This window comes from Narcine bancroftii, chromosome 3 (genome assembly GCF_036971445.1).
Source record: "Narcine bancroftii isolate sNarBan1 chromosome 3, sNarBan1.hap1, whole genome shotgun sequence".
In the NCBI taxonomy this organism is placed as follows: Eukaryota; Metazoa; Chordata; class Chondrichthyes; order Torpediniformes; family Narcinidae; genus Narcine; species Narcine bancroftii.
Window position 1 is genome coordinate 259,485,073 of NC_091471.1, and position 16,101 is coordinate 259,501,173.

General features: G+C 42.5%; 1 protein-coding gene across 7 annotated transcripts in view; it reads right to left on the bottom strand.

Moving 5' to 3' along the window:
• Positions 1-16,101, bottom strand: part of comp (cartilage oligomeric matrix protein) — an 81,291-nt gene that overhangs the window by 13,040 nt on the left and 52,150 nt on the right. For all 7 annotated transcript variants that reach the window (XM_069927790.1, XM_069927789.1, XM_069927786.1 and 4 more), the window contains 7 exons: positions 15,368-15,472; positions 15,150-15,257; positions 12,028-12,187; positions 10,684-10,802; positions 9,425-9,477; positions 8,642-8,835; positions 6,969-7,147 (listed from right to left, as the gene is read on the bottom strand). In XM_069927790.1, the coding sequence (XP_069783891.1) occupies positions 6,969-7,147; positions 8,642-8,835; positions 9,425-9,477; positions 10,684-10,802; positions 12,028-12,187; positions 15,150-15,257; positions 15,368-15,472 (918 nt within the window). The remainder of the gene's footprint in view (positions 1-6,968; positions 7,148-8,641; positions 8,836-9,424; positions 9,478-10,683; positions 10,803-12,027; positions 12,188-15,149; positions 15,258-15,367; positions 15,473-16,101) is intronic.

The following is a 16,101-nucleotide window of genomic DNA, read 5'->3' on the forward strand; positions in this document are numbered from 1 at the left end:
CCTTACATTAAATACAATAGCGAAAACCTACCGGGGACAATCATTACCTAAGTTGATGGAAGGAGAAGGAAAGAAAAGAATGGACTCAGTAGAATTTCTGGTGTATTTTTGTTGAGTGACAACATTGTCTGACTGGTTTAATGTATCCTAGATTGTATACCTTAAATGGATGGGAGGGGGGGTGGGGGGGGTGGGTTGGGAGGAGGGAGGGGGGGAGGAGAAAATATCACTGTATATGTGTGAAAAGGAAAAAGTGTGTATCATGGCTAATGTGATTTATGGTGTGAAAAATAAAAAATTTTAAAAAAAAGAGAATGGGAAAAAAAGGGATTAAAAGAATAGAAAATTGTTTTTCAGGAAATAGATTCTTATCCTTTGAACAAATGAAATACAAGTACAATGTAACTCAAGATACAGCGCTGGCATATTACCAATTGAGATCCTACTTGAAGGATAAATTAGGAAGCAGTTTGAGTTTGCCAGAGGGAAGTAACCTTGAATATGTGATTACAGATACAATGATAATCAAAAGATTTATAACAAATATGTATATTAAACTGCAAGAAAAGGAGAATGAGGAAACAAATGGTAAAACTAAACAAAAATGGGAAAAAGATTTAAATATAAAGATAAAAAAGGAAACATGGGAGAAATTATGTTCTGGAACGATGAGAAATTCAATAAATACGAGGCTACGTATGATACAATATAACTGGATACACAGACTATACATTACACCTCAAAAGTTAAATAAATGGGACCCAACAGTATCTGATAGATGTTTTCGATGTAAAAAAGAAATGGGAACAACAATTCATGCAATCTAGACATGTGAGAAAGTAGAAAAATTTTGGGAAGATCTCAATCAGATATTAAATAAAATAACAGAAAACAATATACCAAAGAATCCAGAGATCCTCCTCCTAAGTAACATAAAAAACAAAGAATTTGGAATTGATTTGGAGGATGCACAAAAAAGATTTGTTAAGATAGCTCTAGCCGTAGCAAAAAAATGTATTATGTCAACCTGGAAATTGGAAGATAATTTGAAAATACAACAATGGTATATAGAAATGAATAAATGTATTCCATTAGAAAAAAATAACATATAGTTTAAGAAATAATATTGAAATATTCGAACAAATATGGGAGCCTTACATTAAATACAATAGCGAAAACCTACCGGGGACAATCATTACCTAAGTTGATGGAAGGAGAAGGAAAGAAAAGAATGGACTCAGTAGAATTACTGGTGTATTTTTGTTGAGTGACAACATTGTCTGACTGGTTTAATGTATCCTAGATTGTATACCTTAAATGGATGGGAGGGGGGGTGGGGGGGGTGGGTTGGGAGGAGGGAGGGGGGGGGGAGAAAATATCACTGTATATGTGTGAAAAGGAAAAAGTGTGTATCATGGCTAATGTGATTTATGGTGTGAAAAATAAAAAATTTAAAAAAAAAGAGAATGGGAAAAAAAAGGGATTAAAAGAATAGAAAATTGTTTTTCAGGAAATAGATTCTTATCCTTTGAACAAATGAAATATAAGTACAATATAACTCAAGATACAGCGCTGGCATATTACCAATTGAGATCCTACTTGAAAGATAAATTAGGAAGCAGTTTGAGTTTGCCAGAGGCAAGTAACCTTGAATATGTGATTACAGATACAATGATAATCAAAAGATTTATAACAAATATGTATATTAAACTGCAAGAAAAGGAGAATGAGGAAACAAATGGTAAAACTAAACAAAAATGGGAACAAGATTTAAATATAAAGATAAAAAAGGAAACATGGGAGTAATTATGTTCTGGAACGATGAGAAATACAATAAATACGAGGCTACGTATGATACAATATAACTGGATACACAGACTATACATTGCACCTCAAAAGTTAAATAAATGGGACCCAACAGTATCTGATAGATGTTTTCGATGTAAAAAAGAAATTGGAACAACAATTCATGCAATCTAGACATGTGAGAAAGTTGAAAAATTTTGGGAAGATCTCAATCAGATATTAAATAAAATAACAGAAAACAATATACCAAAGAATCCAGAGATCTTTCTCCTAAGTAACATAAAAAACAAAGAATTTGGAATTGATTTGGAGGATGCACAAAAAAGATTTGTTAAGATAGCTCTAGCCGTAGCAAAAAAATGTATTATGTCAACCTGGAAATTGGAAGATAATTTGAAAATACAACAATGGTATATAGAAATGAATAAATGTATTCCATTAGAAAAAATAACATATAGTTTAAGAAATAATATTGAAATATTCGAACAAATATGGGAGCCTTACATTAAATACAATAGCGAAAACCTACCGGGGACAATCATTACCTAAGTTGATGGAAGGAGAAGGAAAGAAAAGAATGGACTCAGTAGAATTTCTGGTGTATTTTTGTTGAGTGACAACATTGTCTGACTGGTTTAATGTATCCTAGATTGTATACCTTAAATGGATGGGAGGGGGGGGTGGGGGGCGTGGGTTGGGAGGAGGGAGGGGGGGGGAGAAAATATCACTGTATATGTGTGAAAAGGAAAAAGTGTGTATCATGGCTAATGTGATTTATGGTGTGAAAAATAAAAAATTTTAAAAAAAAGAGAATGGAAAAAAAAAGGGATTAAAAGAATAGAAAATTGTTTTTTCAGGAAATAGATTCTTATCCTTTGAACAAATGAAATATAAGTACAATATAACTCAAGATACAGCGCTGGCATATTACCAATTGAGATCCTACTTGAAGGATAAATTAGGAAGCAGTTTGAGTTTGCCAGAGGGAAGTAACCTTGAATATGTGATTACAGATACAATGATAATCAAAAGATTTATAACAAATATGTATATTAAACTGCAAGAAAAGGAGAATGAGGAAACAAATGGTAAAATTAAACAAAAATGGGAACAAGATTTAAATATAAAGATAAAAAAGGAAACATGGGAGAAATTATGTTCTGGAACGATGAGAAATACAATAAATACGAGGCTACGTATGATACAATATAACTGGATACACAGACTATACATTGCACCTCAAAAGTTAAATAAATGGGACCCAACAGTATCTGATAGATGTTTTCGATGTAAAAAAGAAATGGGAACAACAATTCATGCAATCTAGACATGTGAGAAAGTAGAAAAATTTTGGGAAGATCTCAATCAGATATTAAATAAAATAACAGAAAACAGTATACCAAAGAATCCAGAGATCTTTCTCCTAAGTAACATAAAAAACAAAGAATTTGGAATTGATTTGGAGGATGCACAAAAAAGATTTGTTAAGATAGCTCTAGCCGTAGCAAAAAAATGTATTATGTCAACCTGGAAATTGGAAGATAATTTGAAAATACAACAATGGTATATAGAAATGAATAAATGTATTCCATTAGAAAAAATAACCTATAGTTTAAGAAATAATATTGAAATATTTAAACAAATATGGGAGCCTTACATTAAATACAATAACGAAAACCTACCGGGGACAATCATTACCTAAGTTGATGGAAGGAGAAGGAAAGAAAAGAATGGACTCAGTAGAATTTCTGGTGTATTTTTGTTGAGTGACAACATTGTCTGACTGGTTTAATGTATCCTAGATTGCATACCTTAAATGGATGGGAGGGGGGGGTGGGTTGGGAGGAGGGAGATGGGGGGAGAAAATGTCACTGTATATGTGTGAAAAGGAAAAAGTGTGTATCATGACTAATGTGATTTATGGTGTGAAAAATAAAAAATTTTAAAAAAAAGCAAGGAAACCATCGCGAACTCTGAGAAAAAGACCTTTGCGAAGTTGTGCTATGATTACCTGGATCATCGCTGTTTTGTTGTGTTTAGTGTTATTAGAAAAAGAAAACTGTGCACCGAACATTTATTTTATACTTGACATGGTTTGACTTTGGAACATCAGTGGCAGTAATCAACAATCAGAAGTATTTTGATGCAGGAAGAGGAATGATAATGGGAACATTTGGACAGTGATTTTGATAAATACATCATAAAGTACATGTATGAGTGCTGTAAGAATTGCATTTTTGTTTTGGTCGACTATTTGGTATTAAATGGAAAAAAACAAAAAAAAATAATAATCTGGACATGTGAGAAAGTAAAAAAAATTTTGGGAAGATCTAAATCAGATATTAAATAAAATAACAGAAAACAATATACAAAGAATCCAGAGATCTTCCTCCTAAGTAACATAAAAAACAAAGAATTTGGAATTGATTTGGAGGATGCACAAAAAAGATTTGTTAAGATAGCTCTAGCCGTAGCAAAAAAATGTATTAGGTCAACCTGGAAATTGGAAGATAATTTGAAAATACAACAATGGTATATAGAAATGAATAAATGTATTCCATTAGAAAAAATAACATATAGTTTAAGAAATAATATTGAAATATTCGAACAAATATGGGAGCCTTACATTAAATACAATAGCGAAAACCTACCGGGGACAATCATTACCTAAGTTAACGGAAGGAAAAGGAAATGAAAAGAATGGACTCAGTAGAATTTCTGGTGTATTTTTATTGAATGACAACATTGTCTGACTGGATTAATGTATCCTAGATTGTATACCTTAAATGGACGGGAGGGGGGAGGTAGGGAGGGTGGGATGGGAGGAGGGAGGGGGGGGAGAAAATGGCACTGTATATGTGTGAAAAGGAAAAAGTGTGTACCATGGTTAATGTGATTTATGGTGTGAAAAAAAAATTTTTTTTTAAAAACCTGTTCCTCCCTCTACCCGTCTCTCACCCTCTAATCACCCCTCCCCTACTCGCCCTGCCCCTCCCCTTTTACCTCTTCCCTATCCACCCCTCCTTCTACTCATCCCTCCCTCTAACTGCCCCTCGCACCACCATAACTTCCCCTGCTCATTACTCCTCATCTACACCCTCTGCCCACCCCTGCTTACCCACCCACTCAGGCCCAGCGCGTTGCCGATCAGCCTTTGCGGACAGCCACCATCTCTCTCTTCACGTGCAGGGCCGAACCAGCCATCCCTGGGGTCCGCGCGGGTGCAAGCGCTGAAGGCCATGGCGACCGGGAGAAGTGCGCTCGCGCTGTGGAAGGGCCGTCCGGTGCCAGTCGCGCGGGGCTCGCGCTGCCCGGGGGCCGTGTGCAGCCTGCTGTGCCCGTCGCGCCGACAGGAAATCACAAGTGCTCGCCCATCCGCCGCACCGCTCGACAGGTGGGAGAAGTGACTAGTTGTGCGGGGAGCCTTCCAACTGGCTTGCCAGCTGATGACATCGACAGACTTCTCGTGTTACAATTTCTCGTGTTACAATGGGGAAGGATGTGCAATGAAGGGGGAAGATGGTGGGGGTGACATTACCAAAAAACAGCATCGGCTCTCGCTGCAGGGCGGGCCACCTCTAATACATTTTTGAAATGATCTTGCGGGGCAAATATAATTATATCGCGGGCCAAATTTGGCCCGCGGGCCAGAGTTTGACATGTGTGCTCTAACATCTACTTTTATGTTTGTAGCCTCGCTACCCTCCTAATCTACCTTGCCTTTTTAAAAATAAAATTACATTTTATTGATCATTTGCTGTGATCTAAAATGCTCCCATACCTCAAACCAATTGCTATTTATAGCAATGTTATAAGCATTGCCCTACTGTTGTTAATTGCCCATCAGCCACAGATGAATGACTTTTCCTGATAGGTTTTTGTGCATTAAAAGATATTTAATTTTACTATTTACGTGCTGTTTCTTTCCTGCTAGCCATTCCCTCTCTAGTTTCAAGCCTTTTAAAATTGTCCCACCTAATCGCAGCTAATTCTCCTCTAATTTCTTCACGGCTTCCTTTGTTAAGATTTGAGGCCCTTGTCTTGCATCAGTTTCAAACCCAATGCAAAATCCTACCGTATTCTGGACATTCTTCCCAAAAGACGCCCTTTACAACAATCAATTAATCTTTACCCTTTGCACAAGACAAGTTTACCTGGAAAATTTTGTTTACATCCCATGGATTCAGACTATCTTATTATTGCAATTTGGATTTATCCACTTTTTATATAAATTAAAATCCCCCCCCCCCACCCCCCACCACTGTCGATTTCTCCAATTGCCTGATTAATCGCATACCCCGATATTACAACTATTATTCGACAGTCTATAAAAACCTCCTGGATGTTCTGCCCTTTGCTATTTCTTAGCTTTCCCCAAATTATTTGAATTCTACATCAAGATCTGCCAAGCTAAGGTCGTTTCTCACTACTGCATTCCCCTAGTAACAGAGCTTCAACACCTCCCTGCTCTTCCTAAATGCCAAATATCCTTGAAAATTTAGTTCCAGTTTTAGTCACTCCACAGCCATGTTTCTGTAATGCCATAACCATTTCTTTCTTTCTGAGCCATTAATTCATCCATTGCGTTTGCTAGGATTTGCATATCCAAATTCTGGGAAGATTTAGATGTAACAGCTTTAATTTTTTGTTATTTTTAACTTTGACCATTTTGATGCCTGGTTTTGTTTCCTCTGCCCACATATTTAAGCCTCTCTAACTTCTATTATATAACTTCCTGAATTCCCCTTAAGCCTCTAACCCAGGTACTAAGTTTAAATGCATCTAACCAGCAAACCCTCCTTCAAGAATATCGGCCCCAGTCCTGCCAAATGCAACCTGCCCAATTTGTACATTCCTCTTGACCTCCAAAAACTTGGTCTCATTACAGATTATCTGAAGAGGACTTCAGTAATTTTTATTTCAGAGCCGGTCTTTCAAAGCTGAGGCTCTCGTACAGCTTCTGCCTTACAGCTTCATTGGACTCAAGGTTCAGCCTTGAACTTCAGTGGTGTAGGTGCATGTTTTCCCTGCAATGAAAGGGGCCTCCCAGAGACTCTCCAGTATCCTCCTTCACCCCAGAAAACTGCAGGTTAGTAAATTAATTATTTTGACCTGATTCTGTGCTTTATAACATTAGAAGCTTACATGAATAGATGAGGTACCTGGTTTAAGACGATCCAGTTCGGGTCAATCTGTGCATCTCCCTCAGGGTCCAGGACTATTGTCTGAAATGCTCGGAAATCAGTGAATGTTATCTGAGCATTCTCAGGACATATGTCAATGACATCAATCACCTTGTCATCATCAAAATCTTCTTCACAGATGTCTCCAATCCCATCACCTGTCGAATATATCACACAAGAAGATTCTTCCAGTCATTTCGCATTAACTCAAAACTTTCCAGTTACTCTCTTGGTCTATTGTGTCTATATCAAGTCTATTTTAAAGCAATCCTAAACTGAATTCCACTGAACTAATCAATTTCCAAAAAGAACTGTTAACCATAGAACATTACAGTACAGCCCTTCTAGTCTGCGCTGAACCAATCTTTTGCCTAGTCCCACTGACCTGCACCCAGCCCATACCTCTCCCATCCATGTACCTGTCCAAATAAATGTTAATCACTTCAGTTCATTCCACACTCCCACCACTCTGTGTGAAGATGTTCCGCCTAAACTTTTCCCTTTTCACTCTTAACCCATCTCATCTGGTTTGTATCTCACCGAACCTCAATGGAAAAAGCCTATCGACATTTACTCTGTCTATCCCGCTCATAATTTTAATTATCTCTATCACAATACTCAAATTTGGCCTCACCAATGTCTTATTCAACTTCACCATAACATTCCAACTCCTGTACTCAATACTTTGATTTATGAAGGTAAATATGCCAAACCTATCTTAACAACCCTGTCCACCTGTGACACCACCTTTGAAGAATTGCATATCTGTATTCCCAGATCCTGCTGTTCTACCGCACTCCTCAGTTCCCTACCATTCAAGGTGAGTGTCCTTTCTTGGTTCGTCCTTCCAAAACGCAACACCTCACATTTGTCTGCATTAAATTCCATCTGCCATTTTCAGCTAAGTTTTCCAGCTGGTCCAGATCCCTTTTAAAACCTTCTCCACTCTCCACAGCAGCCCCATTCTTCATGTCATCGGCAAACTTGCTGATGCAATTTACCACATTATCATCCAGATCATCAATATAGATGACAAGGGGCCCAGCACCGATCCCTGAGGCACACCACTAGTCACAGGCCTCCAGTTTGAGAAGCAATCACCCACCACTACTCGCTGGCTTCTCCCGGACAGTCATTGGAGCACAGTGATAGGCCAGTAAACCCTTTGGGAACAAGCCACTAAAAGAAAGAGCTGCTCCCACACCCAGTGCTCACTTTGTGCTGTAGATTGATGAACCTCTCTGTGCTCTTGACTAAATGGCGCTCTCTACCACCTCCTCCTCTTGGAGCAGAGGAGACACAGGCTATAACTTCCCAGGAGTCCGTGGGATATTGCAGATTTTCATGGAGACTGAGAACACCATTGACTCTTTACCTCTACCTCTGACAGAGCTTGGAATAGAGTGCCTGCATTGGGAATGTGGTGGTGTGATTTCAAATGACATTGTCTGCTCCACAAGGTGGTGTGAATGTAACTATGGTTAGTGTAACTCTTGGATCTGAGAGCAACCTGCAGTGTTAATGCAAATGCTGCTCGACTTAATGAGTGTTCCCAGCATTTCAAATTTCCGGAATCTGCAACCTGTCCCGCTGTCTTGCCCTCACCCCAGGCTCCTACATCAAAGGCTTGGGGTTTGACAGTCTTTACTCACCATCAAGATCTTGCTGGGTCGGATTAGAGATAAGACGACAATTGTCCGGTCCAGGGGGAAGTTGGTCAGGGATCCCATCGTTATCGTCGTCCTCATCACACTCATCACCCAGCCCGTCTCCATCAGTGTCTAGCTGGGCACTGTTAATGACCCTTGGGCAATTGTCTCTGGTGTCCTGGTGCCCGTCTCCATCACTGAGGGCACAGAGAGGGAAACTGCCGAGCTCAGATCGCTCTACACTGCAATATGGATGTACTTACAGCCGTAAAATATGCACCCATACACACAAAAGGCTACATTCACCCTCGAACTCAAAAACATGAACATCAATGTAACTTAACAACCCCTTGTACAGGCGTGTGAACACCTAGCCCTTGAACAGGCATGTAAGCACAAACCCCTTCAATATTCATGTGAACAGACACCCTATGCATACATACTCTTTGCACATATGAGCACAGACATATGCACGCACAGAACCTCACCTTGCACATGCACACACACACTCACACACACACACACACACACACACACACACACACACACACACACACACACACACACACACACACACACACACACACACACACACACACACCTCACTGATCTGCAAACCGCTCCTCAGGGAGAACTTGCTGTAAACAAGCAGTGTAAAGCTCACAACCTCAAGGCTGGTTACTCTATCCAGTATCGGTTGTAAATGCCAGCAGCTCTTTCCCACTCCAATCCCACCCCCAACCCTAAACCCAGTTCATTTGAATGAACTTTTGGCCCCATCCTCACCTGTCCATGTTAGTGTCACAGGAATCACCCACAAGGTCATGGTCAGCATCCAACTAGATAAATATAAAACATAACATCAAATCACACCATTAACCTCGGCCATCCCAGGTCATCAAAGCTCACAAACCACATCCAGATTTGGGGTTCTTGTGGCAGTTCAGGGGGGGGGGGGTGATGAGTGAAAGCTCTGTGACTTTGGAAGCGCAGTAAAAGCTGAGGGGTGACTTTATGGTGCTGACCAAGGTTACTGCTACTACCCACAAATCCAGGGCGTCAGATAAAATGTCCTGCAGATGAGACCTTTGCCCACACGACCTCGGACTGGAGAGATCGTGACTGAGGAGGGGCTCAGATGTGACAGCCAAGCCCGACCAACCCAGTGAATTCACACCCATTCATATTGCCCAACAGTGCTGAGGAACTGAAAACAAACATTAGGCACTTTTACACGGCTACTTAGGAAATTTTCTGCTCCGTTGGCAGTGTAAAAATGTCATCACGGAATTTATTTGCTAAATTCCATTCCATAATTTTCCACCGAGACACCCTACACATTTTTACAGACCAGCTGCAATCTAAATTGACCGCAAGCACTCCGTTAGAAACGGGGACGATGAATACGACGTCCACACGCATTCACCCTCCAACAAACTCTGCGACATAGGAAGGCCATGTAAAAGTGCTTCCTGTGTAAACGACCACTCTGGAGGTAAGTATGCAAATAATTATTTTACGGAATTTCTCCTTTATGTCTATGTAAAAATCATAATTAGCAGAACGTGTTATTTCCATTATACTTTACATTAATTTCATTTTCCCACATAAATCCCATAATGATGAATTTTATTATGTGTTTTAAAGTTTTGGGTTAGCGTGAATTTCCATTACCAAAATGTCCATAACATGGGGGACTGCCTGTACAGTCCTCCGACAACATGGTGTTCCCATGGCAACCCTTCCACAATCCAGTGTTCCCAATGGCAACCCCCGCCACAATCTGATTCCCATGGCGACTCCTCACTGTATCTGGCGCAATCCCCAACAATGTGTTTCCTTGGCAACCCCAACAGTACAACGTTCCTATGGCAACCCCCTCTGCCGGCAGTGTGACATTCCCATGACACCCCAACACTTCCCCCCTCCAACCCCAATAGCAAACCGCCCAACTCCCACCCAGGTACCAAAGGGAGAACATTAGCCCGGGATTTGAGACATGGAGTGAGCTGAGAGTCAGAACAAGGTCAACCGCTGCTGTGCACCTGATCTGGGTTACTGATGTTTGGGCAGCTGTCACAGGCATCGCCAATCCCATCTCTATCCCAATCCCTCTGATCCTGATTTGGAACTCGCTCACAGTTATCCAAACTGTTTCTGATTCCTGGAAAATGAAGGAAATGATTGAAGTCCAAAGCACGCTGAATAAGAATGAATCCCATTCATCCTGACCTCGAGCATTCACCTCATCCCCTGGTGATCATTCCTGACCCATCCCTCTGACCAGCAGGCACTGTGAACTGCACGCTTCCAGATTCCAATCTCTGACCAACTCCTGGTCCAGTAATCCCTCTCAATTATTGCTGCCCTATCCTCAAATGCCACAAGCCAGCCAATGGTAGGTGGGTACAATGGGACCACACTGCTCTTGGCTCTGCTGTGATGTTCCATCTCTCCTTCTTGCCAACTACCTTGTGTGAACTTTGGTTTAGAGCAGCCGTTCTGAACCTTTTTTCGGCTATGCCCCCCTCCACCCACCCCCCCAGGACTTTATTCAAAGTTTGTTATGGACCCTTCCCTGTGAAGCAGTCAAGTTTTGGTTTCTTTTGTACTTCTCTCCTACTGACTACATTAAAAACATTAAAAAATATTTACCATATATATTCATGTAATAATCGATCCTCTCCATCCTTTTTTGGGCCAGAAATTATGTTTTCTGTATGACCCATGTAAAAACGACCCTCCTATTTTTGGCCCCAACCACCCACCCATCTGAGCTTCCAATGCCCAAACTACCCGCTACAGGAACTCCCAACGCCCAACTGCAGACCCCTGTCCCAGCTGTCCACCCACCAGAGCTTCCGATGCCCCACCATAGTTTCTCTCCTACAACTTGGCCATCCTCCCATCCGAGCTCCCAATGCACCCAACATGGATTTACCACACAGTCCCAGCCATCCAAACTCCCGATGCCCTGAACGCAGACTTACCACTCGGTCCCAGCCATCCAAACTTCCTATACCCAAATGCAGACTTACCACTCGGTCCCAGCCATCCAAACTCCCGATGCCCCAAACGCAGACTTATCACCCCCATCCCAGCCATCCGAGCTCCTGCCACCTTGAACGACGCAGGTAGTTACTCCGGTCAAAGGTATGACCATGTAAAAGTCGACCTCCCCCAAATTTGACCTGAGAAATTGGTCCAAAAATCTCAGCTTTTACATGTGTAAATACATGACGTTATGGGAGGTGAAAAGAAAGCAAGGCCTTTACTTAAACGTGCTGTGGTCCCCAGGAGGGCCGAAGAGTCCTGTTGAGAATGGTTGCTTTAGAGGATGTGCCCACACTTATCTTTGAAAATTTGTCGCAGCTATTTCAAGCCCGTACCATCTCCATCCATGTCCTGGTCACATACATCTCCTTTTCCGTCCCCATCGCTATCTCTCTGATCATTATTGACTATCAGCCGGCAGTTATCACACAAATCCCCAAAGTTATCCTGGTCGGTGTTACGCTGGTTGATATTTGGGATCAGAACACAGTTATCCTGTGAAAATTAAATGAGAAAACACCAAATTTCATGATTTGGTTCATGACAATAAATCTTGATTCTCATAGCAGTTGTACACAAAGTCTAATAGCATGAATATGCATGAGATTGTCTGATAGCAGTTGTACAGCTAACAGTACAGGATTCCCCCACTATCCAAAAGTAGAATGTTCCTATGAAACCTTTCATAAGCCGAAATGGCATAAAGTGATGAAGCAACAATTTATATGGGAAAATTTTTTGAGTGTTCCCAGACCCACTGCCCTGCACTCTTCCGAGAGCCCGCTATCAGTATCAGTCCCCACTGTCCCATGCTCTCCCAACACCCCGCTATCAATCCCCACACTGATCAGTCCCCACACTGATCCCACTGTCCACATTCTCCCGACACCCTGCTATCAGTCCCCACACTAATCCCTCTCCCCCCACTCTCCCAACACCCTGCTATCAGTCCCCACACTGATCCCTCTGCCCGCACTCTCCCGACACCCTGCTATCAGTCCCCACACTGATCCCTCTCCCCCCACTCTCCCGATACCCTGCTATCAGTCCCCACACTGATCCCACTGTCCACAGTCTCCCAACACCCTGCTATCAGTCCCCACACTGATCCCACTGTCCACAGTCTCCCGACACCCTGCTATCAGTCCCCACACTGATCCCTCTCCCCCCACTCTCCCAACACCCTGCTATCAGTCCCCACACTGATCCCTCTGCCCGCACTCTCCCGACACCCTGCTATCAGTCCCCACGCTGATCCCTCTCCCCCCACTCTCCCGATACCCTGCTATCAGTCCCCACACTGATCCCACTGTCCACAGTCTCCCAACACCCTGCTATCAGTCCCCACACTGATCCCACTGTCCGCAGTCTCCCGACACCCTGCTATCAGTCCCCACACTGATCTCACCGCCCTGCACTCTCTCGACACCCCGCTGAATGCTTTTTCCGTTTTTTGCCTTTTTTTGTAAAAGCAAAAGTCGTTCAGATTTCTTTCAGTTAGCGGAAAAAAGGTGCTGATGGAGGTCTTCTGTAAAAGCGAAGTGGTGTAAAGTGAACTTTGGAAAAGCAGCGGCTACCTGTACTCCAGCACAAGCCCCAAACCTTCCACCTCTCCTGCCAAGGACAGGAGCAGCGGGTGCTTAGGGACAGCGCCTGAAAGTTTTCTTCCAAGTTGTGTGCCAATCTACTTTGATCAGTCCTTCTGAACCCAAGAGCAGCCCTCCCCCTCCAACCCCAACCCTACCAGAGGATCTTCACCACATGGACTACCATGGCATGGCTCCATTTCTTAAGGGCATTTAGGAGTGGCTTGTAATTGCTGCTCTGCCCAGTGACACATCCAAAAGAAAATTAATCCTTGATATTAAAGACGACTTGACCTCAGGCAGCAGGGGTCTTCCAACTGTTCCCTTTCATTATTTTGATCAAATTACTTTAAGAATTCCAGGTATAATTAAACGAGCTGGCAGAGGATGATCTCAAAAATCATTTGCTCGGAGTGCTGCATGCAGTTCTGGTCTCCTCACCTTGAAGAAATGGTTTTGGAGGCAATGCAGAGGAGGGTCACCAGGGGGATTCCAAAGATGGGGTTAGCCTAAGGAGAAAGTGAGTGGTCTGGGACTGTTCTCACTGGAATTTAGAAGAATGAGAGGAAATCTGACAGAAACACATAGAATGATGAAAGGCATGGATAAGATAGGTAAGTTGTTTCCATTGGTGGGGAGACCAAAACCAGGGGACTTAGCCTCAAGATTCAGGGTGGTAGATTTAGGATGGAGACAAGGAGGAATGGCTTTTCCCAGAGGGTGGTGAATCTGTGGAATTCGCTGCCCCCTGAAGCAGTGGAGTAGAACTCAGTAAATATATTTAAGACAAGGTTGAATAGTTTTTCACAAAGTAGGGGAATTAAGAGAAAATGCAGGTAAGTGGAGATGAGCCTATCATCAGATCAGCCATGATCTCACTGGATGGCAGAGCAGGCTTGATGGGCCAGATGGCCGACTCCTGCTCATGTTCTTATATACAATTCCAATGTTCAAAAGGACATTTGGATGGATAAATGGATAGGAAGGATGAAAAGGATATGAATCACATGCAAGCAAATTATAATAACCCAGAATGGTCGGCATGAATGAGTTTGGCCGAAGGGCCTGTTCAGTGCTGTCTGACAATAACACTCAAGTTCTCCATCGCCAGACAAGACATCCAATGGCCCCGGCTCCGACCCAGCATTTTTGAAGTGTGCTACCTGATGCGATGTAAGAAGCATAGCAACCAATTTGTACACGGCAAGCTCCCACAGGCAGCAGATTGATCACAAGTGGATGATCTGCCTTTAGTGACACTGAGTGAGAGGTAAATATTATGCCAGTCACAGAGGAAAGATCCCTACTCATTGAAATCACCCTCCAGCACCTGACAAGACTTTAGACATCTGTCACATCAGATAGACAGCCCCCCAGTGCTCCCTCAGAAGAGTTTCTGGAATTACAGGAAGAGGCTGGATAGGCTGGGAATTTGCTCCCTGGAGCGGAGGTCTATAATGTCATAAAGGGCTCAGAGCCTTTTTAATCAGGGCAAGAGAACCCAAAACAAGGTTTTAAGATGAGAAGGAGAAAGATTTAAAAGGGATCTGAGGAAGAATCTTCGTCACTCAGAGGGTGTGGGCACATGGAATGAGCTGCAGATGAAGCGGACACAAATGTGGCATTCAAGAGACATTTAGACAGGTAGACGCAGAAAGAATTTGAGGGTCATGGGCTGTGAACGTAGGCAAATGGGACCTGTTCAGACAGCATGGACAAGTGGGGCTGAAAGGCCTATTTCCGTGCTGTGGAGCTATGTTGCTCTGGGAGCAGTTGTCTGGTTTATTGACTCGGTCCTCCAGAACGTGACTTGAACCCATGATATTTTGATTCAATACATGAACCCATGATATTTCTTTAGAACTACCGACCGCTTCGTTCAGAATCCCATCGCCATCTGCATCATTGTCACAGGCATCTCCAATCCCATCGCCATCTGCATCTTCCTGTCCAGAGTTGGGCACTGATCCACAGTTATCCTGGAGCAGGAGCAAATCATCAATCAACACATTTACAACCATTTCCTTTTCATACTCATTCCTCTTTCTACCCTCTCCACGTCTTTCCCTTATAGTATGTTCCATCATACCTTGAGGCAGTTTCTGTCAGGACATTCCAGAGTTTCATCGGGAAACCCGTCAATGTCAGTGTCAGGTCCACAGATGTAACCGTTTCCAGCCCAGCCAATTCCACACTGAAGCAATGACAACAAGAGAGATTATTGCAATTAAGATCACAACCTGACTCAAATCGCAATTAGATTATTACAACAAGCTCTATATTGTTGGACTGTTTGCCTGACATTCCAATGTTGCACAAGCAGAAATATTTGCCACATCCTGTACAAACATTGGATGAGAGAGGTGTGGAGGGCTATGCAGGTCAGTGGGACCAGGCAAAAAAAAAGGTTCGGCACAGACTAGAAGGGCCAAACGGGCCTGTTTCTGTGCTGTAATGTTCAAAGGTTCTATTGGCAAGACCAGGAGCCATCACGTCCTCTCCCACTCCATCATTCTGGGCAATCATTATAGTCAATGGTTTGAAATGGCCTCATACTTGGCTCCAAAGCTTTGGATTTCACCAGGTGCCATCACAAAAACCATTTTTAAAAAATGTTTTTAAATTTAGACATACAGCTCAGTAACAGGCCCTTCTGGCCCACAGGTCCATGCCACCTATATACCCCAATTATCCTACAAACCTATGTATGTTTTGAAGGGTGGGAGGAAACTGGAGCACCCAAAGGAACCCCACCCACAGGGGTACCTATGCAAAATAGAGCCTATGGAAGGGGTGGCCAATGCGTCAAAAAAAAATGGCGAC